The sequence below is a fragment of the Aedes aegypti genome, chromosome 1 (assembly GCF_002204515.2).
Source record: "Aedes aegypti strain LVP_AGWG chromosome 1, AaegL5.0 Primary Assembly, whole genome shotgun sequence".
NCBI lineage: Eukaryota > Metazoa > Arthropoda > Insecta > Diptera > Culicidae > Aedes > Aedes aegypti.
This window is the reverse complement of record NC_035107.1, coordinates 279,221,997-279,245,692: the sequence shown is the minus strand read 5'-3', so window position 1 is coordinate 279,245,692 and position 23,696 is coordinate 279,221,997. Positions and strand designations below refer to the sequence as shown.

The 23,696-nt window shown below is 43.5% G+C and overlaps 1 protein-coding gene across 2 annotated transcripts in view; it reads right to left on the bottom strand.

Annotated features, from left to right (window-relative positions):
* LOC5576567 overlaps positions 1–23,696 on the bottom strand; it is a 247,241-nt gene that overhangs the window by 56,869 nt on the left and 166,676 nt on the right. The window contains exons 2-8 of one of the 2 annotated variants that reach the window (XM_021837938.1): positions 9,591–9,700; positions 9,341–9,529; positions 9,121–9,281; positions 8,953–9,058; positions 6,956–8,495; positions 6,750–6,888; positions 3,101–5,961 (exon numbers count right to left, since the gene is read on the bottom strand). The exons of the other annotated variant lie outside the window; for it this stretch is intronic. Coding sequence (XP_021693630.1) covers positions 3,792–5,961; positions 6,750–6,888; positions 6,956–8,495; positions 8,953–9,058; positions 9,121–9,281; positions 9,341–9,529; positions 9,591–9,700 — 4,415 coding nt within the window. The 3' untranslated portion in view covers positions 3,101–3,791. Of the gene's footprint in view, positions 1–3,100; positions 5,962–6,749; positions 6,889–6,955; positions 8,496–8,952; positions 9,059–9,120; positions 9,282–9,340; positions 9,530–9,590; positions 9,701–23,696 lie in introns of those variants that run through there. 2 annotated transcript variants of the gene reach the window in all.

The following is a 23,696-nucleotide window of genomic DNA, read 5'->3' as shown; positions in this document are numbered from 1 at the left end:
TCATGCAGGAAGGAATTCAGCAGCAGTTTACGACAGCATACACGCCACAGCAGAACGGAGTTGCGGAGTGCAAAAATCGTTTGATGGTAGAGATGGCACGGTGTATGATCTTCGATTCTGGGTTGCATTATCGTAACTGGGCCGAGGCGGTTAACACGGCCAACCATCTGCAAAATATGTTGCCAACGAAACCGGTGCAGCAGACGCCCTACGAGATTTGGCACGGTACGAAGCCGGACATGAGCATGATCCAGATTTTTGGTTCGGAAGCTTATGTGCACATCCCGAAGGAAAAGCGGACGAAGCTGCAATCGAAGGCGACAAAATTGACGTTTGTTGGGTACTCTCAGCAGAATAAAGCGTGGCGTTTCATCGACTTGAAGACAAACGAAATCGTTTTCAGTCGTGATGCTCGTTTCTTGCCGTCAAGTGATCGAGAGATTCCAGATGCAGTCGATGACGAAATTTTCGTGGTGCCTCCGGTGAAACCGTCCAGCAACATGGAGCATGAAGAGTCGGACGAGTCCGATGAAGATTCCGAAGATGAGCCGGACGCAGATAGTGACGATGAGGAAGAATTCCGTGGTTTTGAAGAAGAATCTTGCGACAATTTGGATATTGGTTTTGAAAATCCAGCAGATCGGAGTTCATATGAAGATGCCAATGGCAGTGTAGTCTCTCAACAGGACGACGAACTAGTTTCGATCCAGGGGGAGCCAACTTATTTGCAGGAGGAGCAATTCGCCGTTACACCTCGTCGGTCTGGAAGGTCAACGAAAGGTATGCCACCTGAACGTTACGTGGCGCATGGTAAACTGGCTCGGAGTCAACAGTGTGAACCCCGAAGCTACCAAGAGGCAGTGAGTGATCCTGAGAATGGCCATTGGAAGGCCGCCATGAACGACGAGCTGAAGTCATTGCGGGAGTGCAAGGCCTGGGACTTGACGTCGTTGCCGCCAGGAAGCAAGACCATCGGATGCCGCTGGATCTATAAGAAGAAGCAGGATGTGAGATTAGTAGCGCAAGGTTTCACGCAACGATATGGCCTGGAGTACGACGTGGTATTCGCCACAGTCGCGAAGCAAGTGACGCTTCGTACACTGCTGACCATCGCTGGACGAGATGAGATGCAGGTCAGGCACGTTGACGTGAAAACTGCATATTTGAATGGCGATCTCAAGGAGACCATTTATATGCGGGAACCACCCGGACTACGAGTGGAAAAAGGACAAGTGTGTCGTTTGCGTAAGAGCCTATATGGTTTGAAGCAATCCAAAAGCTGAATTATGTTATGAAGCGACTGGGATTCCGGCAGGCGGATGCTGACCCGTGCTTATATGTGCGGAAGACGAGCGGCGGCACAGTGTATATCCTGGTGTATGTGGATGATATGCTAATCGCCACATCACGTGATGAAGACTACGAAGGAGTTGTGAAGGCTTTAGTTGGCGAGTTCCAGATTACAAAACTTGGTGAAGTGAAACATTTTTTGGGAATGGACCAGTGTACGAGTTCACTATCTGACGTTTGAGCGGTGCCGTGTTATTTACGTGACTATGGCAACGAGTGAATTCGGCACCGCTCAAACCTCAAATTAGTGCATCGGTTCATAAGAGTAACGCGGAAGAACAACGCCTACTGCTTGGACAAAAAGGCTTATATCGACAAGTTGGTTGCACAGTTCGGACTTGCGGATGCTAAGGGATCACGGATTCCTATGGACGTCGGATACCTACAGCAAAAGAAGGAGCTGGAGAGTCTACCGAACAATGAGAAGTTCCAGAGCATCGTCGGTGGTTTGCTGTATCTATCAGTAAATTTCCGGCCAGACATCGCTATTAGTACATCCATTCTTGGAAGGCAGGTAAGCAAGCCAACGAATGCGGATTGGACGGAAGCAAAACGGGTTCTGACTACCTGAAGTTTACGAGTGATTTGAAGTTGGAATTGGCTGTAAACAGACAAGAACTTCGAGGATACGCGGACGCAGACTGGGCCGGAAATGTGAAGGACCGAAAATCGAATTCGGGCTATCTGTTTCAACTGGGTGGTGGCCCGATTTCATGGTGTGCCAGAAAGCAATCGTGTGTGGCACTTTCATCGACGGAAGCGGAGTACATTTCGTTAGCTGAAAGTTGTCGGGAGCTGCTTTGGCTGAAAAAACTATTGAAGGACTTCGGGGAGCCTGTACAGGAACCAGTACAGATCTTCGAAGACAACCAAAGTTGCATCAAGATGTTGGAGCAGAATGCAGGACTGAAGCTTTCGAAGCACGTGGACACCAAATACCACTTCGTGAAGGATTTGGCTGAAAACGACAACGTAAATGTAACTTATTGCCCATCGGCGGATATGTTGGCGGACATTTTTACGAAACCGCTGAACAGGGTAAAATTGGAGGACATACGCGAGAGGATTGGATTGCGATCTCTGTGCGATGAGGAGGAGTGATGGCAGCCCTGCGTCATTCAGCATCGTGCGCCAATCGAGTGTAAAAGGAGCTGACTGAATGAAGCTCAAAAGTGAATGGAAAGAAGGAAATGAATAAAGCTCATTCAAGTGTTTTGCCTCGATCTGTAAAGACGTGTTTTACTGTTCTCTCTGCTAATTTACCCCTCCAATAAAAAAGTTCAGCACGTCGTATCGGATTCGCAATAGGCTGACGTACTTACAAATGTGGTCCCGATTGCGAAATTTGCAGCCTAACGTGGCTTTTATTGACGATTGCTAGAGCATAGGGTTGAGAAGCACAAAGCATTCCTCAAATAAGGTTTCCTTTCACGAGTCTAATGCAGTAGAACGGATGAAAGCAACTTCAACGGACAAAGTGTGGTAATTGAAAGGTCGAAGCAGCTGACGATGACCACCTGAATAGCACGGGGTTCATGGACTTTTTCGAAGATAAATATTCTCTTTCCGGTTTAATATTATAAAAGACTTTATTTCGTTAGAGTTGTATTTTCTCTTTTTCTTCTTCTCGTTGACAATTGTTCATTTGATCACCTATATAAAAAGCAGTTTCACTTTACACAAATAGTATGCTGGATGATTACCCATTCCTTCTGCGGGGCTCTCCTTCTATCATTTTACAATTGATTAATTTGCAAATCCTACAAATAGTAATCAGCTTACACTCAATCCTCTAAAAATCGTTTATGATCGTTATCTCCTCTTCTCAACCTTGGTTTTGATTCGTTTTCGAACGTTTCAAATTCGTACATTTTTCGCCTCGTTTGTCTTGGCTCTGATAATGGTCTCAAAATCCAATTTCGAATCCAACTCTTGGTCGGTCAACTACCTCCATCGTTTCCCTTTTAACAGTTTCACTTTCTTTCTTTGGTTACTATTTACAAACGAATGAGATTCTAAACTACGACGGACTTGTCTCGTTTTTTAATCTGCTCTCTAACTGCGACACGGGTAGGGGAGAAAAGCGCAGCGAGAAACAATAGAACTGGGAAACTGGGGGAAGAGTTCTGGCGGATAGAGATCAAGCCGTACAGGTTCACTGACAACACTTGCTTATCGAATATCTAATAATCTTTGTAACGTTTTGTAAAAACCGAAAACGATCTATTGCGCGCGAACTCTATTATCCTACTATGTTTCACATTGGTGATTTTGATTGTTATAATTCTTAGTTTCGGGAAACGGAACAAAGCGCGGGGCATTTGAACCGCATTCTCTTTTTCATATTAACATAATATGAAACGGTTGATATTATGCGTTTGGCGTTTTTTTTTTCTAGTACGGGGCTTCTAAGTAGAGATGGCGCGTGGTTAGGCAGCCTTCTACTTTTTCGTTTCGAATTTCTGCTGCAACGACGCCACGTTAGAAGACTTTCCGGGACCGGATCGAGCGGCCGCCGTCAGAATTTTGCTGTTGGTGGATGAGATCTTCGGCTTGACGACGCTCTCCGGCTTGGCTGGAGTTTTAGGTTTCTGCGCTGTGGAGGCGGATGTCTTGGCCGCTGTGACTCCGCCATTTGCAATTCGGCCCTTTGGCGAAGGACTTCGCGTTCGGATCGATGAATTGCTGGTTGGTTTTCGACTACCGTTGGTGGTCGCAGTGATGCTGGGCGGTGTTAGATTGCGGTTCAGCTTCGGTGCCGTGAAAGAGCTGCTACCGCCGTTTGTGAGTTTTTCTTGGTTGATCTTGGACTTGGTGGCTGCCACGACAGATCCTGGGCGGTTGTTGCTGACGGAACTGTGATAAGGCTTGTAGGGAGCTGTTGTTGTCGTGGACTTTTTAGTTGACGCTGGAGGCTTGCTGGACTCGACAGGGCCTTCAAACTGTAGAGTGCTTAGGACGTTAGAGTTACCATTTCTAAAGCTACTTAAATTAGTTGAAACACTTTCTGGCTTAGATGGCGCCACCCGTGCGATCGGGGCGTTGATTGCTGACGGCCGCAGATAGCCACTGGACGTGGTGCTGACACTGGACTTGAGGTTGGCAGGGTACGGCTCGTCGTCTTCGTCCGTAGGGTCTCCCGCCGCGTCTTCATCGTCCTGAATCTCCGATGTGTTGACGTACGTGGGTTCGTCGTCCTCCTCTTCGGCCATAGGGGCCTGGGAGTTCTTGCGGGCACCTCCGTCCCTTTTCAACGTTGAAGCTATGTACACTGAATCGCTTCCGCGGCTTTCGATCTCGTTAACGATCTCTCCAAGAAGTCCCATACTGTCGGAACTCCCAGATGAGAGGGTAGCCTGAGGCGACATAATACTCGGAGGTGATGGAGACTCGTCGATCACCGAGTAGATGTTGTCGTGCCCCAGGGCAGACGAAGATCCGTTTGAGGTTGCAGTGGTGATGGAGTCTTCCACATCTTGGCAGTCATCGTAGTCGTTTCGAGGGGCAACGATTGTTACCGTCTTCGGAGGGCCTGGTCTCTGATAGCCGTAAGTTTTTGGCATTTTAACTTCATTGATCGTGGGTGCTGGCGGGACAGGTGGCCGCGGCGGAGGCATAGTAGGACGTGATCCGACCATACTCTGAGGACGCTTCAGGGTCGAAGGTTTTCGTGGAGACTCGGTGGCGGCCTGCCCATCTCCAGGAACGCGTTTTTCTTTCGCTTCAGGATCCCTCATGCTCTTGGCACGTTGAACTGTTGCAGAGCTTGGACCCAGCACCGACTCGGTTTCGTTCAATTTGGGCATACTTTTGGCTAAATCGGAAGCTATGGGAATCGGGGCGGATATCTCCAGGTTTTTAAGCTTCTCTTTATCGACGATCTTGATGTTCTTGGGTTCAGCTTTAGGGACTTTTTCGTCTTTCTTTAGGTAGGAGGTGATGCGATTCAGTTTGCCTTCCTTGGACTTTTTGTCTTTGCTGGTTGGATTGATGAGGATCTCCGGAACCATGTTCTCTTCGGACCCACCGGGGTTGCTTTGTACCGGGGGTAAGACCGGAGCAGGTCGGATGGGAATTTTTGCAGTTCCGGTGTTAATTTCTCTGGAGGTGTTGGTGGACGATTCTAGAATGGGGCTGGAAATGATGGGACGCGCCGTAGAACCAGGGTTCAGAGGAGGTAGTGCTGGAGCACTCTCCATTTGGTGCTCGTGGTTGGCCAGTTTGTACCCGTTGATCTGGTGGATTCCTGCCGGTTTATTGTAGGTACTGTTACCGATCTGAACCGTGTGCGCGGGGACAGCTGGCTTAAACTTTGGAGCTGGGGGAGCTGGTCTACTAGGGACGGTACTGCTCGTGTCTTCACTGTACTTTGAAACTGGGTGGACAAACGCTACATTTGGGGACTTGAGAGTGGCTCCTGGCTCGGGAAGGGGTTTTAAGGTGAAGCCTTTGAATTTACCGAACATATTGTTGTTACTGATGAAGTCTACGTCGTTCGATGGCCTCAACAAAGCTGAGTTCATGTCGTCCGGAGAGTTGGGCGACGAAGGAACCATCGTGTGCGTAGATCCGGTACTTCGCGACGAGTCGCTCTTCATATTGTTGGTAGACCTAAAACAAAAAGCGACGTCACATTGAATTGCCACAGTTGATCTCCGTTAGGAGATTTTATAGGTTAGGATATATCTGTTCTACAAGAAGGGTGCACAGCAGTTTATAATCATCTGGGAATACTCCTCCTAAATTGTCGATGATCTACTGGATGCACCCTTCTGTTTCCGAATAATCGGAGTAACACCTACCCAACAGCGAAAAATGCATGTGTTTGTGTGTGTACGTGTGATACCATGCGACTAAAAACTACACACCAAGATGATGAAGAAACGACCAATACATAAAAACCGGATTAGAGCCATATCAGTATTCGGATTAGTGAACCAAAAATAAATTATTTGTTTTTTTACTTTCAATACTAAAATAAGGTTAGAAACGACAATACATTTAAAACAACCACAGTTGACATGATCACAAAATCCATAAGTTATAATTATTAGCGAACACAAACACAGACGTAAGACTAGCCTATAAACTAAATTAAAATCATGCGCGCTTACACATAAATATGAAAACTGACAAGACAAATTAAGCTTATTTCCAATGACAAGAAGCGAAATGGTTTGAACTCTTAACCGAACTAAAGATGCAACTCCGTGCTAGTGTTTAGTAACTCGGGATTAGTACTAGAAACCAACTGCAAGCCACTGATTTGGACATGCGGTTTATTAGAAGTTTTATTGCTGGAGGTATTATTTCCGGCGCAACCAGAAGAAGTAGCAGAGCTAGCGATTCGGCACGTTTGAAACACATTGCTAAGCGAACGCTTGGTTTGTTGTACGTACACGGATGGTGGCTTGCGAGGCTTCTTGGCGCTTCCACCGTGGTCCTGCCGACAGTAGTACACCACGAAGGCGAAAATGGCGCAGGTTGGGACCACTCCACAGAAGAAGATGTACAGGAACCGTGTGAAGCCGCTGCCAGCTGAAAATGAAAATTAAATTGAGTGTTAGCATCGTTTTGAAACTTCTTTTTTGCTCAGTGTACTCACCATTTGGATCCGATGCCGGCCCACTGTCTTCTGAGCCTCCGTTTCCGGGACTGTTGCACAACGGCGGTCCGAAGCCCTTGTTGCAATGGCAGTGTCCTTCGCTATTGCAGATACCGTTCCCGTTGCAATTCTCCGGACACTCCACGCCACTGCCTTGCGCTCGAAGACTTTCCACGGCCATGCACACCTGGTTCAGGCACATCTTCCCCTCGCCGCACTTTGCTCCATCTGGGGCCAACCCTGGGTCGACCTTCTGCAGACCCAAATCCACGATCGCCGACCGACATGGAATCACGCTCCCGTTGTAGGTCATGAAGCTGTGCGACAGAATCGCCACCGACTCCATTCCGAACTCCAGTCGCTCGTTCAAATGCCGACAGTGCAGCATACCGCAGTACACGTCGCCTTCGTCACACTTGACGTACTCGTTCTTCACTCGATTGTAGCCACAGTTGCCGTGCCTCGTTCCTTCCTCATTTTTCTTGTAGCACTGCTCCGAAGACTTCCCCGTTGGACCCCATAGTAAACGACACTGATCGTTCTGCGACCTGCACGATCCCTTGTAACAGAACGCCTTCCCATCGTCGCAAACCTCTGTATCTCTCTTGAAGACATCGTTCGGGCAGTACTCCGATTCCCCGGAGCAATACTCCGGCAAGTCGCACTCTCCTTCCGCTTCCCGACAAACCGTTCCACCCGGCTTCGGTTTGCAAGTGTCCAGGTCACAACACTCTCCCGTTGCACAGGACGCATTCGAATGCAGCATACATGTCCTCGGATTGCAGCAAGAATTCTCGCAATGATCCGGCAATCCACAGTCGCACTGTTCACCAGGTTCCACAAAACCGTTCCCACAAACTGGAGAATCAAAAAGCTGCGTCGGCTTATTCTTCAAACAGTAGTTCATCCCATGGTGGAACGCCAAGTTCAGCTGATCGATGCTACAACTGCTCCAGTGTTTTGGCGCGATCGAAGAACTTGAAGCAGACATAATGCACCTCTCGTCTTCGCACTGACAATCCGGCGTATCGTGCTCCATTCCGAAGTTGTGACCCATCTCGTGCGCCACCGTAGTAGCCTGCACCCCGATCACCTCGCTGTGATACATCTCCACGCCTCCACTGAACTCGTACGTACAAATAGGTCCCTTGAGCGCCTTCCCCACGACACCGCCCTCAAAGTGCTCTTTCGTAAAAAGTTGCGCATTGTCGTTCGGATGGTCCTTGAACAGCACCTTCTTGCGGTAGTGCAGGAAGTTCTTCAGCGTGATCTCCCCATCGCTGGACAGTTCAATTTCGTTCGCTTCGTTCCAGATCACCACTCCGACCAGACCGATGAAGATGTTGAGCGGTTCGTACAAGGCGTTGATGATGTTGGTGATATCCTTGCAGTACTGCTGCACGACTTTGAAATTTTCCTTCATGCTCTTGAACATCTTGTTGTCGATGACGATCACCAGCTCGACGTAGCTCGAATGCTTGTTGGCATTGTACGGGCCCCGGATTGGGGAGGAGGATTTGCCGGGTGCGGCCCGCTTGTGCTGGAGATAGACGATGGGAAGTATTGGGAAATAGATTAGATATCTACTTTTTGTCTATGATGAAAGGTATCTTTTGATTTGCCAACAGAAAAATCCTGTAGATCTACAGGAGCATCGCTAAAAGCCTAAGTAATCAACCAATGAATCAGTAAATACACGTATTTCTACCTGAACTGTAAGACCGTCTTCAATATCGTGTATTAGACTTGAGTACACGACACTGAAGACGGCTTTACAATTGAGGTCAAAATACGGGTGTCTGTCTCAGGATACAAACTCTAGTGAAATTACATGTTATAGTACTAAATTCGGTTTTCATTTTTTACCACCGAGGTTATGATGTTGAACATCATGGTTTTCTAGGAGTTCCATCTCTGGGTTCTTCAAATACTCCAAGTGAATTTTAGCCATTCATACTTATTCTATAGAAGCTCAACCGGGTTCGCCTGATACTTACCCTCGACAGCCGCTGGAACTTCGACTCCCGATGAAGATCCGGATCGTGGGTGTGATTGGCGCCCCCTTCGTAGCCACATTTCCCATGCGTTAGCAGATCCGAATGTCTATAAGATCGTGAGATGTCAATACGCAAACTCTAGGTACTGAAGTGGACGGGTTCACTTACCGATAGATGTAGTGATCTGCGAGGTCTATACTGCTCGAGTCCCCATCGACCGGAGCATCGCTTTCGATATAGTACGTTTCGTGCCCATCGTAAACCACTCCGCGGACTCCACGGCAGGTCGACAGGGCCACGCTGGACTCCGGGTTGTTTCGAATTTTACCCTGAAAAAATGGCAAGCATTGAATTGTTCTGAAAAGTTAGGAGCAATCAGACGACTCACCCTATAGTGGCACAGTTCCACCTGGTCGGTACGATTGTACCGCTCGACGGCCTTACCGGCCCCGTTCGGCAGTTGATAACGGAGAAAGTGGCCCCGCGGGACCAGCTGTTCGTTTAGTTGTAAATCTAATATCACATCTTTTTGACTTAGCCTATAGGTTAGCGTTAGGTGCGACGCGTGAAGCCCGTTCTGGAACGAAGAAACGGAATTGTTATTACAAGTTCCGGACGAATTGAGCGTAGGGACTTACCTCTTCACGGGTGCTCGTTAGTGAACGTTTATGGCGACCGTGAACCAGTCGCGGTTGGATTCTGCTGAATCGCGAGAATTCTTTGGATGGATGAAGTCGATTGTCATCTGCTGCAAAAAATTGAAGAGGAAGAGAAAGAGAAACGGAATTAGATTGAAAGTTGCTGTAGAGAGGTGACGTAGGTTTTCGTTGATAACGAAGCGACGACAGGTCTTATCATTGCACTCGGAATGTAAATTATAGCGTGGAAAGGACAATGGCGATAACCTCGTAGCTTTTCCAATCAATCAGTATCTCTCTGGAACGGGAAGAACGGGAAGCCCCATTGCAAATCCTCGCAATCCGATTAGTGGTGGAATTTATAGCAATGGCATACGATGGAAAGTAAAGGACTGAGATTTTCTACTAGCGTCAATATGGGTAGAAGTACTGGAGTGCCATTGAATGTTACACTCAAATGTAATGAATCTCACAAAATAGCGTCAAAAATTTGAAGTTTTCGATTTTTTTTACACGGTTCAAACAAGTTACTACGTAGGGTTTCGATCATATCTGTTAAACATTTTAATATCAAACGTTCAATTATTGACGACATTCGGCCTTTCAAAAATACTTTGTTAATCTCCTCAAAAAAAAAAAAAAAAAAAAAATGTGAGAAAGTTCAGAACAGGTTTAACATTTTTTAAGATACCACTTCAAAAATGTTTCAAATATTCATCTTAAAATCCTTTATGCAATTCCTCCAAATTGTTTCCATGTTTTCATTTAAAGATTTTATTAGAATATAAACGAAAACATATTGAATTTCAACACTTCACTTCAATTTAAGAGAATTTAACAGAATTTGCTCGTCTTACCAGTAATTTTTAAGTATTTTCAGTTCAGTAGAAGCTCCTACTGCAGTTTTATACGACCTCGGTCATTCATTTTTTTTTCTGCGGCCGGCCATTCAATTCTAGGAAACTGACTTTTAAAAACATGCTCTCGAAAAATTCGAATAAATTTCTTTCAAATCTGAAAAAAAATACAGAAAACATTTAAGAATAATGGAAAATTTCCACGGTGATTTCTTCGGAGTTTCATCAGAAAAATTCTCCACGTGCTCCAATGGAGATGAAGGATGTATGAGTCGGCTTTTTCATACATATACTGATTGGGGCCCAGATAGCCGTAGCGGTAAACGCGCAGCTATTCAGCAAGACCAAGCTGAGGGTCGTGGGTTCGAATCCCACCAGTCGAGGATCTTTTCGGGTTGGAAATTTTCTCGACTTCCCAGGGCATAGAGTATATTCGTACCTGCCACACGATATACGCATGCAAAAATGGTCATTGGTATAGTAAGCTCTCAGTTAATAACTGTGGAAGTGCTTATAAGAACACTAAGCTGAGAAGCAGGCTCTGTCCCAGTGGGAACGTAACGCCAGAAAGAAGAAGAACTGATTGAAAAACATTTATGGTATACACATATTTTCTAATTTCTGAATAAATATATTAAATAGTGTAGTACCGAATTCGGTGTTCATTTACATATATTAATGAGTTTCTTCAAGAATATCCCTAGGCCAAGATCCCTAGGATTGCACAAAAGAGTTTCAGAAGTTTTTTGATTTTTGAAAAAAAATTCTGGAGTATCTTTAGGTTTTTGGGATTTCCGATCGAAATCGTAAAACTAGAAATTTCTGGAAGAAATTTTGGAGCGTAAGTTAGACAATTCCTTAACATTTTTCCTATAAGTCAAGTACTTAGATTGAAGAAAACGAATCGGTTGAATAAAGCGGGAATTCACTGGTTAGAACACGACTGCCTTCCATCTAGCGAATCCGACCCGTTAGATGGAACGACTGATAGCTGGTGAAAATGCTCCAGACTAACGCATCTGGAGAGCAAATCGTCACAACCAAGGGACTGGCAGCACTTTACCAACCAACACAATGTTTCCGTAGCCAGCATTACTAGGCTCAAGCCAAAGGCCCAAGCTGACAGCCAACCTCATTGCATTGATGTTGCATAGTTTTGATGCTGGCTACGAAAGCATCACAATCTGACAGCCCCTTGGTCACAACGCATTTGTTCTGTATGAAAACTTCAATTATCTATTATAGAGCTTAGTGACATTTGAACTCACGAACATTCGCATACGCTCGACATACACAGTTTGTTTTTGTTTTCCTCAATGAAACTTGCACACACTTTCCATACTAATCAAAATGCATATAGAGGTCCCCAAGCAAACTGCCACGAACACCAACGCGCAATCAATCTTACACAAGTCGATTTCTTCAGAATGAAAACGTATCGATGTTTGTTTGACGTTATTGAGCTTTCGGTCAACGGCTGGCCAACAAGGAAGTGGTTGTTTTGCAGCAATTCTGTTTATATTTGGATTCTCACAGCAAACAAAAGCAATGTTGTGACAGTTCTCACAGCAAACAAAGAAAATTTTGTCAACATTCCACTACTACGCAGGCAACTGGATTGGTCTATGGAAATATTCAAGGGGCTGTCAGATTGTGATGCTTTCGTAGCCAGCATCAAAACTATGCAACATTAATGCAATGAGGTTGGCTGTCAGCTTGGGCCTTTGGCTTGAGCCTAGTAATGCTGGCTACGGAAACATTGTGTTGGTTGGTAAAGTGCTGCCAGTCCCTTGGAAATATTGCCCAATTTGATATATTTACACCCAGATTCTTGGTGTTCTCGAGACAGAGTGTATATTGTTTTCCTCTAAGTTTAACAAACACTTCTACACTAGGGTACTCATACAATTGAGCGTGATAACCACTATGCGACGGTACTCAGACGTCAAAGTCAGTTTGACATCTTCTCATGACATTCGAGTATCAGGTATCAGAAGGCCGGCTCCAAAGGCACGTTCCCCACCAGTTGGGAGATTTGTGCCATCGCCATATTTGAGCCTATTTCATCATCTACCCGATGGGAGAGGAAAGGGAAGGGAAAGATGGGAGGAAATAGGAGTAGGGTCCCTTGAAGAGGGAAGATCGCATAAGCGAAATGAGAGCATGTAGCTCCATACCACAATGGGTTCGAACAGCGCCCTAAAAAGGGCACTGCAAAACGCATGAGCGTAAAGAGAGCCTATAGCTCATTACCACAGCGGGTTAAGAATAACAGGATGTCCTGAAGATTCAGGCTTCTGTATTCAGTTTCACTTAATAAGTGTTTACCAAGTAATTGGAATCGCATTTGCGCAAAAACTGGACAGTTACATATCAGGTGATACGAAGTTCCATAATCGGAGTCACAACTATCACACACAAATGAGTCAGCACGCTGAATATTTGCCATGTGATAGTTGAGTCGGCAGTGGCCTGTCAACGCTCTGACCAAGAGACTGCAATTCTGCTTTGACAGATTTGTTAAATACTTCGCCACCTTTGGAGATGGCTCAGTAATATACAATTTTGTTTGACGACACGACTCCAAACTATTCCAATATTGCTTGTGCTGAGTTGCCGCCCAAGAGTTTATCTGAAGCTTCACCCAGCACTTCGAAATTGGAATAGCCGGCTCAGGGCCAATGAAGTCATGCGATGCTCCATCGCGAGCTAGCTCATCAGCCAATTCATTTCCAGCGATGGAAGAATGGCCAGGTACCCATACAAGGTTTACAGAGTTGACTGAATTCAGTTCCTCAATTTGAGTTCGACATGCGATAACAAGCTTCGACCTTGAGTTGGCCGAAGCGAGAGCTTTTATAGCAGCCTGACTATCTGAACAGAAGTATATGACTTTACCCATTACGCGCTGTTGAAGTGCTGATTGCACTCCACACATAAGAGCAAATATTTCCGCCTGAAAAACGGTGCAGTTTCTACCAAGTGAGTAAAACTGATTCAGCCTTAGCTCACGAGAATATACTCCTGCACCAGCTCTACCTTCAAGAAGGGAGCCATCAGTGTAACATACTATATTGTTTGATATACTTCTTTCCAAATAGCCAGACGTCCACTCTTCCCGTGAAGGGAATTGTGTGGTAAATGTCCTGTAAGGAAAGTTACAAGCAATTGTGAGATCACTTGGAGCAAGGACAATTTTGTCCCAATTCACCAAAAGTGGAAACAACGAAGTGTGTGTAGATCTACGATTCACTGGATTTTTCTCCAGTAGATCCAGTACCCATAAACGGTAAGAACAAGAAAGTGCTTCTTGTTTAAAATATATGTGTAGTGGCGCAACGTCGAAAAGGGCCTCGAGCGCTGCTGTGGGAGTTGTAGAGAACGCACCAGACATCGCCATCAAGCACATCCTTTGGAGATGGCCCAATTTTGATTGGATTGTTCTCACTTCGCCCTTTTGCCACCACACAAGACATCCATATGCCAATATTGGTCGAACAACTGTTGTGTAAATCCATTTGATATATTTGGGTTTGAGGCCCCAAGTTTTACCAAAGGTTCGCCGGCATTGACCGAAGGCCATGCAAGCTTTTTTGACTCTGAAATCAATGTGAGGTGTCCATGAAAGTTTGGAATCTAGAATGACTCCGACATACTTTACTTGATCAGTCACATTAATCTCAGTGCCAAAAAGACGTAAAGGTCGAATTCCATCGCGGTTTCGTCTTTCCGTAAAAAGAACAATAGATGTTTTATTCGGGTTAACCGAAAGGCCATATTGGCGACACCAACTCTCGACTACCTGAAGAGAACTTTGCATCAGGTCGAATAGGGTGCTTATGCACATACCAACTATCCGAGCTAGATAGTCGTCGGCAAATCCATAAGTTGGAAAACCGCAATTATTGAGTTGCCTCAATAGCGTATCTGCTACGAGATTCCACAAAAGTGGTGACAAGACTCCCCCTTGGGGGCATCCGCAAACACTCAATTTTCGAATCGCTGCTTGACGCAATGTCGAGAAGAGATGTCGGTTTTTGAGCATTTGATGAATCCAATTGGTAATCATTGTAGGTAGCCCATGGTTTCGTGCGGCTTCCAATATGGCATCGAAAGACACGTTATCAAAGGCACCCTCAATATCCAAGAAAACACCCAAGCACGATTGCTTCTGAGCGAATGCTTTCTCGATATCGTATTCAACTTTGTGTAAAAGAGTCACAGTGGACTTTCCAGATTGGTAAGCATGTTGATTCACATGAAGAGGCATGTTTGCCAAATAAACATCACGGATGTGATGATCGATAATCCGTTCCAGACATTTCAGAAGAAAAGAGGTCAGACTGATTGGTCTAAAACTCTTCGCTTCTTCATACGACGCACGTCCTCCTTTTGGGATAAACTTTACAGTAATATCACGCCAGGATTTGGGAATGTACCCGGTAGCAAAACTGCTTACAAGTAGCTTTTTCAAAACATGTTTGATAAACTCAAATCCCTTTTGGAGCAGAACAGAATAAATCCCATCCGCTCCTGGAGATTTGAAAGGAGCAAAACTATTAAGTGCCCATTGAATCGATTCAGTAGTTACGATACAGCGAGCCGAGGCCAGAGACTCGTAACTACATGAAAAGACATTTGGTTCATCCGTAGATGCTATGTCCACACATCCGGGGAAGTGTGTATTGAATAAACATTCTAAAACTTCTTCATCGGAAGAAGTAAAGTCACCATTAGGTAAGCGAATTTCGTTCACTTGGAAATCCTTAGATTTTGCAAGAATTTTGTTCAACCGACTGACTTCACTCAAACTGGAAACATTTGTACAAAGGTTTTTCCAGCCGGATCGTTCAGCAGAACGAAGAGCCTTCTTGTAAGCCTTGCGAGCTGATTTGAACGACTCTGATCCAGCTGAACGGCGTCTGTTCCAACTCCTTCTACATTGTTTCCTGAGTCTAGTCAGATCGGAATTCCACCATGGGGTCCCTCTTGTAGTCTTTACAGACCGCAGAGGACATGCTTCTTCAAAAGCTTCCATAATGTAGGATGTTGTAGTATCAACGGCATCATCCAGATCACTTGGATTTTCAATGGACGGAGAATATCCATGAAATTTGGTCGCAACCAATTCAATGTAGAGTTCCCAGTTTGTTGACCGGGGATTCCTAAAACGCAAAGTCTGCGCAGTTACATTTGAATGTTCAAAGAAGATGTAGCGATGATCAGATAATGATTCCTCATCTGATACATGCCAATTCGTCAACTCGTGACTGATTCTATTCGAGCAGAGCGTTATGTCTAACACTTCTTCTCTATTAGAAACCATGAAGGTTGGGCGATTGCCTATGTTAAGTAATCCAAGGTCTGTACTACTTAAGTATTCCATCAGACTGGAGCCTCTCAAATTGATATCCGAGCTGCCCCAGATGATGTGATGAGCATTGGCATCACTGCCCACAATCAGCGGAAGGCCTTTTGTTACGCAGTGTACGACAACTCGTTTGAAGTCATCCGTTGGGGATGGTTCATCATGTGGTAAATATACCGAACAATAGACGTATTTCCTGTTGAGGTCACCAACAGAAACATCGATTGTGACAGCACATACATCTCTGGTAGTTAACTCAGAAATGAGTGTAGCAACGATTGCTTTATTAACGAGCACGCATGCGCGGGGCATGGAGCGCGAGTTTGCCATTTCAAGCTTGCTAAAAGTAGCAAAAACTGGGTCCACAAGGTTACCTAGATAGAAGTTCCCTCTACGAAAGTAGGGTTCTTGAACTAGCGCCACTTGGGCAGCACCATTTTGCATGAGTCTGCAAAGATTGATCGTTGCTGTTCTTTTATGCTGAAGATTGATCTGAGCTAACCTAACCGTAGCCACTACCCAAACTAGGCAGGATTAAGCTTTTTGCAATCTCAGCACGAAAAAGACCAGCAACGAAAAAACCAGATCGGTATCTATTTAAAGTCGCCAAAGGCGAAAGAGCACAGAATACACTGTGTAAAACGCATAATGTGAATCCATATAGGTGATAATTTAAATTAAATGTCAACATATTCATAATCCCACCCTTATTAAGCCTCAAGATAGAGACTGAAGAAGGGCAGCCGATTATCTCGGAGAAACACAAGGTCACCTGCACCATTGCTCCGGGTAGCACAGGAAGGACTCAATACTGTGGAGGGCGCCCTGGTACCCCACAGGCTCCGTTTGCGGTTAGGTTTTATTTAGACCCCCCTAACCATTCATTCTTAGGCACGGTACGCATCACACCATAAATTAGGGGTCACCTGTGAGGTGGACTTTTACCACCGGAACAGGCAGTCCGTAGTGTTAATTCTTAGCCAGTTGAAACAACCGCTACCGACACTACGCGGCTATCTAGGCTGCTCGGGAAAAGGAGGTTAATATTGATGATTAACTCCTGACGTGCCCAAGCAGCCATAAAAAAATCATTCGAGTGCTTTTAAATTGGATTTTTTCCAACCAGCGAACATCTAACCATCGAGTCATGCCATGTAGCGAATCCTCACTGAACATGAGTCAATATGACGTGTTAAAAGAGTTGCTACCAGCTTTGATCCTTCTGGAATCCAACATATCTCTAGAGTACCTGTATTTAAATCTCTGGCATATCTCTGCATATCTCTATACTACACGGGAAGAAATTCTGTAGTAAAAATAACCATTTTAGCTGACCACGCCCTTTCTTAAAACCAGCATGGAAATTCAGACCAATTTACTATGTTTACGGTACACCCCACCGCATTACTGATACATTTGACAGATATAATTTACAACAATCTTATTCCAACTACAGACATGGTAAAATCAAGCGCATTTCTGGTCTGCTGAAAATTGCCGGTGTCAGCGCTTAAGTTAACCCCCTAAAATGGTAGTTTTTACCGCACAATTTTTTGCGTGTATATTTGGTTATTGCCAAATACAGGGCTGGTAGCGAATCGACCTCGTTAAAAACTGACTAAAAAGTCACTATTTGCGACAGAAAGTCACTAAAGTCAACATTTTCGTGATTTGATGTTAAAGAAATTTTAGACTGCGTTTGTTTCTCAAACTCAAACAGCAAAACAATAATTGTTCGCAGAATTTTGTTATTTTGTAGAAATCCTGTTTGTTGATTTGGAAATCATAGGTAATGCTAGAGAATTTTGTCTGTTTCATGGTAATTTTCAGGTGAATATTGTTCAGAATTTCCTTTTTGAAAATATGAGTTTTTTTATTAGGCTTTTGGACAAATTTTTGGCAATTTTTTAGAAATGATTCTTGACTAAAATTATTGGCTGAAGTATTTCATTTGTAGACACAGAGGACTTTTTACTGATGCAAAACATTCACCGAATTGTCTCGAGTTTGTTGAGAATCAATGGTGCTCTCGCTTGAGCTGTCATGGGAAGAAATTGATTGAATTGATTAGCTTGATTGAAATTGGATTGAATTTTACAGGAATTCTGCTACCAATTTGTATAAAGTTTCCTTTTTATAGGAATCTGCCAGGAATTCCACCTGAACCTTCTGAAATGAAAGTTTAAAGAAATACGTTTACAGTCATTGAAAAGTTATGTGGCATAAATTTCAACACTATATTTTTTTAGGATTAATGGATTTTGTTTTTAGGCATATGAGTTCTTCTCTGACTGAAATCAGAGGTTTAAAAAGTAGCCTAGAATGGTATCACTAAAGGATCATTGAATATGTTTTTCATGATTTTGATAGCGACCGTTTTGATTATTTTAATGATCCATTGGCAGAACCAATGAGGGAGCCACAGATACTACACACGAAATATGAAACAACAAACTTACCAACGATAATCAAGGAAGTGATCCATTTCGCATAAAGACGTTTCGAAAAAGGAAGTTTCGCACAATGGACGTTTCGTATAAAGCAGTTGCACACAAAAACAGGTAGCATTTGCAAGAAGACATATAATTCGCGATATGCCAAATGTTCATTATGCCAAACGTCCTTATGTGAAACATATTTATGCGAAATGGGCCGCCTCCAATCAAGGCCTGCTAGTTTTCTTTTGGTGTGTACCTTTGACCTTTCCGGACAAACATGGAAAAAGGCCCATAGTTTTCCATGCATTTAATTTTTATTTTTCTCGGGAAAAGTAAAAAAGATGGGTATTTTAATACTCTATATTCAATCAGAATACAAAAAAGCTCTCATGACATTACTTGTAAATAAACATGAATTGATTTTCATTCGATCTTTGTCAAATTTGATGAAATGCAAAAATATGTTTTGATCAAGTAAGCGCTTTTATTATGTTTGCCCACTGTATAAGATCTCGGCTTACAGTGACAGTTCGTGACAGCATAATAATAGGTAGGAAATAAACTTTCCTCAAAAGACTGATTCTTTCTGAAGGACTAAATGATTTCCTACGTAGCAATAGCATATTTAATCGAAAGCAATGTAAAAATTAGAAATCTGGAAATGGCTGTTGAAAATTGACTGCTTTCGATGTTTTGTCCCTTTCGACGTTTTGGCATTCGACGTTTCGTTAATCGCCCTTTGGTCTGAAGCAAAGGGGTGGAAGTTACAAAAACCTAAATCAACCTAAAAGTACAGTTGAAAAGCCTGTAAATAGTAGAATATTAAAAGACACAGACACGTTAATGCTTCTAGCGAACATTTTGCCCTTTGAAGGAAGCACCACACTAGACAACGGACAAGCATGCAACGCCCAGTGGCACAGTCGGAAAACAGTCCTCACGAAAAGTTTTCCGGCCTGAGGTGGGAATCGAACCCACACTCCTTAGAACGATGTGGCTAAATGCCTGGTGACACTAATCGGACAGATACGAAGCCCACAAATGTTGGTATACTTAACTAAAAAACCGTCCAAAAAGTCACTTACACCCCTTTGCGTTGAGGTCCCCCATGTAAAAGCTCTCTGAAGAATCTATTTTAGAGATCAAGGAAGAAGCACTACAGAAACCCCGAAGAAATCATGCAAGACTACAATATTTGGAGTAATATCTTGGAGAACTCCCGGTATCCATTGAAAAATTCATGTAGAAATTGCAGGAGAAAACTATGAAGCGATTCCAGAAGGAATTCTAGAAGAGTTCCTAGAAAAAAAAGTTGATCTAATTTTTATTAGCCTGGGACACGGTTATATGACTATTTAGTATTTCTAAAATTCTGAATGAATTATTGGAAAAAACCTGAAGAGTTTGTTTTGCTTACTCTCTCAGGGGACTATTTGTTTATTTTTTTGCTTACCCTTTATAGGCTTACCCTCTTAGAGGATATTTTTGCTTTCTCTCTCTGGGGACTGTTCTTATTTTGGTTACCTTCTTTGGGGGCTTTTTCTTTTTGCTTATCCTTTTAACTCTTTTCCATTGCTCTCAGGGTTTTTTTTGTTATATTTTGACTACCCTCTCTGGGGAATTTTTAGTTTTGATTACCCTCTCAGGGAACTTTTTATATTATTTTAGATTACCCTCTCAGTGAACTCTCTTTTCTTTGCTTACTATCTCAGGGAACTTTTATTATTTTGCTTACCCTCTCAGGGGACTCTTGTTTTTTTTTTAAACTACGTTACGTTAGCGTGCAAACGTCGAACTCGAACTTACTGGTTGTAGGGCCTTCCTTAGCCGAGTGGTTAGAGCCCGCGGCTACAAAGCAAAGCCATGCTGAAGGTGTCTAAGTTCGATTCTCGGTCGGTCTAGGATCTTTTCGTAATGGAAATTTCCTTGACTTCCCTGGGCATAGAGTATAATCGTACCTGCCACACGATATACGAATGCGAAAATGGCAACATTGGCAAAGAAAGCTCTCAGCTAATAACTGTGGAAGTGCTCTTAAGAACACTAAGCTGAGAAGCAGGCTCTGTCCAAGTAAGGACGTAATGCCAAGAAGAAGAAGAAGAAGAAAAATTCTTAGTCTAGCAATTACTTCAAATCGTCCTCAAAAGACTACTTCAGATATTTTTCAAAAAGTTCGTCAAAACTTTTTGCAAAAACACTCTCTCATTGAGTATCATCTAAAATTTTTCAAAGTAAATAGTGTCAGAGGAAAACAAAAAAAAAATCCAACTAAGTTTTCCGGGAAAATAAGCGACCCTGAATTTTTCTCATTTTTTTTATTCATATATTGATGAGCCCTGCCTGTGGAAAAAGTTTCATGAAAATCTGAGACCCTTCGGCCCACTTTGTACGGAAATAAAAAAGATCCCCCTCTATAAAAATTCTGAACACAGACCTCGATAGGTATTTTTACGATGAAGAATATTGCCGAAGACCGCGAAACAATCCGACACTTGTGAAAAAAGTTATTGAATGAAAACCTATTGACAAGGCGACGTTGATTAACACGTTAAGGAATAAAAATACACCCCAACCTCTTTTTACGATCGTTATCGGAGGGTCGTAAAAAAAACAGGGTTATAATTATGTTTTAGAAACGTCTAGATGCGGAAATACTGATTCGACATATTCGGCAAAGTTGAAGCATGGGTTGAGAACTTTCCAAAATGGCCGTTCAAGTTTTCATATTTTGATAATAGATGGCAACACTACTCGATTGTTATCAAAAGAGCCAATTTTATGGGGGTGTGATATGCAAATACCAAAATTTTTTAAAGATAACGATACCGAATGTTCACCAAAGTTGTAGGAAGTGTTGCGTGCCATACAGTCGGCCGAATCACAAATGTTCATATGGCTGGCAACACTGTTTAAGAAGAATAAAGTAAAGATCAAAACCATCAAACTTGAGCGGGACAGAAAAATATAATGCATAGCAATACTCTGCAACTGTAATCCAGTTTTTCATGAAGGGTTCAAATTTTTTTTCGTAGCTGGCAACACTGTTTAAGTGAAATTGCGCCACCAGGCAGTACAAGTGTGCATGCAACTATTGTTTTGCGGATATCTCAGGATCCTGACCACTTAGAAAGATGGCGTCTTCGGCAAAGTTGTTCAGTAGCTCAAGCGCTATCATTATAAAAGTTATGAGATTCGAAATTTTGCCACCAGGCGGCGCTAGTGAGCATAGAATGTTTGTTTTCCGGATAGCTCAGGATCCTGACCACTTAGAGAGATGGCGTCTTCGGCAAAGTTGTTCAGTAGCTCAAGGACTATCATTATAAACGCTATAAGATTCAAAATTTTGCCACCAATTATTATTGTAATTATTCGAACTTCAGTTCACATAAAGTTGCATAAACAGAATGATGTGTACCTTAAAGTATGGAAAAAGTTCGGTTCGAACTTGTTCTGAACTTTCTAGTTGTTGATAAATGCACGAGTTACTCTCTATAAAATCAAGTTCTGATAGTATCGTTCTATTCGATCAACGAACTATACACCGGAACTCAAAATCTACGAGAAGTGAACTTTTGAGTTCATTGCTTAAGTAAAATTCGAACTTTTGATTGCTTGGGAAGACACAAGAATACACAAGAAGACGCAAAAAGACAGAATAAAATGACAAAACAACAAGAAGACATGAAGTAATAGAGTAAGAATAGTATATTTAGATTGAAATGCATCCAACAAAATAAATAAGTAAGAATGTTGCATTGAAGTTGCTACTTGTTCTGGGTGTATGCAACTGCCGAGCGGACTTGGTTGTTTATACAGATCTTCACCATCTCGCCATATCGACATTCGAATGGAACGGCTCTGACTGACTGGAAAGAGGTGGGTTTTAAAAACGGATTGCAAACAAGGAAGTCGGTATGTGTTCCGACATGTGTATGTAACTAAAAGCAAGCAAACACAGTTGCTCTTATCTGTCTCGAAGCCACTGCTAGAAGAGCACTATACTGTGTGTAGACTTCAATCCTGGCGCGGGGCAATAAAATGGGATTGATTTTGTTGTGCTCGCTGCATTGGGTTGTAACGCTAAATCTTAATTATGACCGCTCGTTCAATGGTAACGCTGCTTTCATTCGAAGGGAAAAGGCGGTCAGTACTAATATGTACACCATTAACGGTTATTTGTAGCGCGTTGTGTCGGAGCTGGTTCGGCCAGCAATGACAAAAGCAACAGAAACAAGGCAACGATGCTGGATTTCAACTGAAGCAACAACAACTAAAAAACAACTGCAGCCAGGCGACCATCAGACTTGTGGTGGGCCGATGCACTTTCCTCCTCCTCCTGATGGCGATGGGCGAATATGGTGTTTTGTCTTTGTAAGGAAACTGGACGTTGCGATGCATCTTTGGAGCTCATAACGGTCGCCAGACAAGACGTCCAACGGAATTAGGTTGATGAAAGCGCTGCTGAAACGAATCAACCTAATGCACGTTGAAAAGTGCTGATCGCTAATCGGTGTCGGTTTGTTCACGCTGGGTTTCTACCAAGGTAAGCTAAGAGTTTGGAACAAAAAATATCCATTAGTCGATTTGTGTCTTTACTTCAGCTCTTGTCAGGAATTGTTATGATTACAGTTCAACCATTCCGGTTTCCAATCCCATCGTCATGCAAATAACACGCTGTTTGAAGAGTAAATATCAAAATCCCAGTTGAAAGCTTCAGCAGAATAAGCCTACAGTGGTCGTATCTCGTTTGGTTCTCATCTTTCATTTCTTTCAATCAATATTTCCCAGCCAGCCTCCCCGGTTCAATCACTTAGGCGCCAACCAGTGGATTATTACGCAATCCCTGGCACGGCAGAACGCACTCCGGTGGTGGTTCCAAACAAAACGATTCCCATTGAAATTCAGTTCGTTTCTCACCGGATTAATGTCACTTTCCTGAGCGGAGTCAGTTGTATTCTTTCATCCACATCGGGATTGCACCCGTTTGTTCGTCGTTTGCTTGCGTGCGAATATAGGTTGGGGGAACTGGGGCAATACGCTTATTCGAAGATTTTCTATCGTTTTTATTCTGGAGCTTCGATGCTTGAAGGCACTACGTGAAATAGAATTTTGACGCTTCTACCATTGGTCTTCATCTAGTTGAACTATTTTACCCCGCCAGAACCATTTTCTCCTATAGGCACGCACAGGAAAACGGCCCATAAAACTTCTCAGACAAGCAGCCTCCTCTGTGGGCTCCAAAAAGAACCCGTTTGGCGGCAACGATTGAAGTCCATAACCAAGCTGAGAACAAGACAAAGCACCCTATCTGCACACCCTAAGTGGAACGATGTTATTCGGTCGTTACGAAGCGAGCAGTTTCGGATCTCGACTTTTGCCAACTGCCAATTTGCTGATTCATAAGGTTCACAAGGAGCCAAGTCACGCCCGGGGAATCCGTTCT